Source organism: Clupea harengus, chromosome 8, assembly GCF_900700415.2.
Source record: "Clupea harengus chromosome 8, Ch_v2.0.2, whole genome shotgun sequence".
Classification (NCBI taxonomy): domain Eukaryota; kingdom Metazoa; phylum Chordata; class Actinopteri; order Clupeiformes; family Clupeidae; genus Clupea; species Clupea harengus.
Window position 1 is genome coordinate 5,690,487 of NC_045159.1, and position 2,500 is coordinate 5,692,986.

Sequence of the window (2,500 nt, forward strand, 5' to 3'; positions counted from 1 at the left end):
GAAACATCCCTCTCTTTATCTCTCTCTCCCTCTCCTCGAAACATCCCTCTCTTTATCTCTCTTTCTCTCTACTGAAACATCCCTCTTTTTATCTCTCTCTCCCTCCCCTAGAAACATCCCTCTCTCTCTCTCTCTCCTCGAAACATCCCTCTCTTTATCGCTCTCTCTCTCTCCTCGAAACATCCCTCTCTTTATCTCTCTCTCTACTGAAACATCCCTCTCTTTATCTCTCTCTCTCTCTCCTCAAAACATCCCTTTCTTTATCTCTCTCTCCCTCTCCTCGAAACATCCCTCTCTTTATCTCTCTCTCCCTCTCCTCGAAACATCCCTCTCTTTATCTCTCTCTCTCTCTACTGAAACATCCCTCTTTTTATCTCTCTTTCCCTCCCCTAGAAACATCCCTCTCTCTCTCTCTCCTCGAAACATCCCTCTCTTTATCGCTCTCTCTCTCTCCTCGAAACATCCCTCTCTTTATCTCTCTCTCTACTGAAACATCCCTCTCTTTATCTCTCTCTCTCTCTCCTCAAAACATCCCTCTCTTTATCTCTCTCTCCCTCTCCTCGAAACATCCCTCTCTTTATCTCTCTCTCTCTACTGAAACATCCCTTTCTTTCTCTCTCTCTCTCTACTGAAACATCCCTCGCTCTCTCTCTACTGAAACATCCCTCTCTCTCTCTCTCTCTCTCTACTGAAACATCCCTCTCTTTCTCTCTCTCTCTCTACCTCTGGAGGAGTTTGGGGTGAATCATCTTCATCAAGTAACTGACCCAGAAACATGATACATAGTGTGTATAATTTATAATGTTTTGATTGTTATGGCCTTCTCCACACACACACACACACATACACAGGTGGCCACAAAGCAGATGAATCTCCTCCAGCAGCCCAAGAAGGAACTGATCATCAACGAGATTCTGGTCATGAGGGAAAACAAGAACCCAAACATCGTCAACTATCTGGACAGGTAGGGATGCATCCAGATATTCCCAAACATTGTGAACTATCTGGACAGGTAGGGATGCATCCAGCTATTCCCAAAGGCCCTCATAGAAGCAGCCAGCCTTCTACTGTTCAACTATCTCGTTGGTAGGGATGCATCCAGCTATTCCCAAACATCGTCAACTATCTGCACAGGTAGGGATGCATCCAGATATTCCCAAACATTGTGAACTATCTGGACAGGTAGGGATGCATCCAGCTATTCCCAAAGGCCCTCATAGAAGCAGCCAGCCTTCTACTGTTCAACTATCTGGTTGGTAGGGATGCATCCAGCTATTCCCAAACATCGTCAACTATCTGCACAGGTAGGGATGCATCCAGATATTCCCAAACATCGTGAACTATCTGGACAGGTAGGGATGCATCCAGCTATTCCCAAAGGCCCTCATAGGAGCAGCCAGCCTTCTACTGTTCAACTATCTGGACAGGTAGGGACAGTGGCGTAACGTAGTAACGACGGGCCCAGGTGCAAGATATTATTACGGGCCCCCCTAGTGAACACAAAAAAAAAAAAAAAAATCGTAGCCTTCCCTACTTCCGCAACCACGTCTAAAAAAACGCTAATCAAAGGTGCGCGTATTAACATAAGCATATCCGAGAAAATTTGACGCTGTACAGACAGTGGGCCAGTCGAGCGATGTACTTGTAGGAGGGGCCCGTCGAGCGACGCATGTGTATCTTTGGGCCCGGTTACGGGCCCCGACACCCCACGGGCCCAAGTGCAGCCGCACCTGCTGCACCCCCTATAGTTACGCCCCTGGGTAGGGATGCATCCAGCTATTCCCAAAGGCCTCATAGGAGCAGCCAGCCTTCTACTGTTCAACTACCTGAACAGGTAGGGATGCATCCAGCTATTCCCAAAGGCTTTCATAGGAGCAGCCAGCCTTCTCAGGCATGCAAGACCAGCCTCCTATCTCCTATCCACACCAATGGGAATGAGTGAATGAGGGAATGAGTGAATGAGTGAATGTGTGAATGGGTGAATACGTGAATGATTGAATGAGTGAATGAGTGAATGAATGAATGAGTGAATGAGTGAATGAGTGAGACCCTGAGCCTTACCATGTGTCTTGTACATGTACATGAGTGAGACCTCCTATCTCCTATCTACATGAATGAGGAAAAACCTCCTCCTATCAGATCCTAACCAGATCTCTTATCTGGAGGAGAAAAACCTCATGAAACCTCATGGTGAAACTTTTAACATTTTAACATTTAGAATCAATATCAAAGCATGTTCCACTGCACTGGTCTACCAGTTCGACTTTACCGACCAGGCGATACTAACCTTCAGTGAGAAGAATACTGACCTTCAGTTAGGGGGATACTGACCTACAGTTAGGGGAATACTGACCTTCAGTGTGGGAATACTGACCTCCAGTGATGGGAATACAGACTTACAGTGATGGGAATACTGACCTACAGTTAGGGGAATACTGACCTTCAGTGATGGGAATACTGACCTTCAGTGATGGGAATACTGATCTACAGTTAGGGGATA

At 46.5% G+C, this 2,500-nt stretch overlaps 1 protein-coding gene across 1 annotated transcript in view; it reads left to right on the plus strand.

Moving 5' to 3' along the window:
• LOC105904394 (serine/threonine-protein kinase PAK 3-like) overlaps nt 1-2,500 on the plus strand; it is a 14,997-nt gene that overhangs the window by 8,120 nt on the left and 4,377 nt on the right. The window contains exon 6 of the mRNA XM_042708388.1: nt 852-964. Within this exon, the coding sequence (XP_042564322.1) occupies nt 852-964 (113 nt within the window). The remainder of the gene's footprint in view (nt 1-851; nt 965-2,500) is intronic.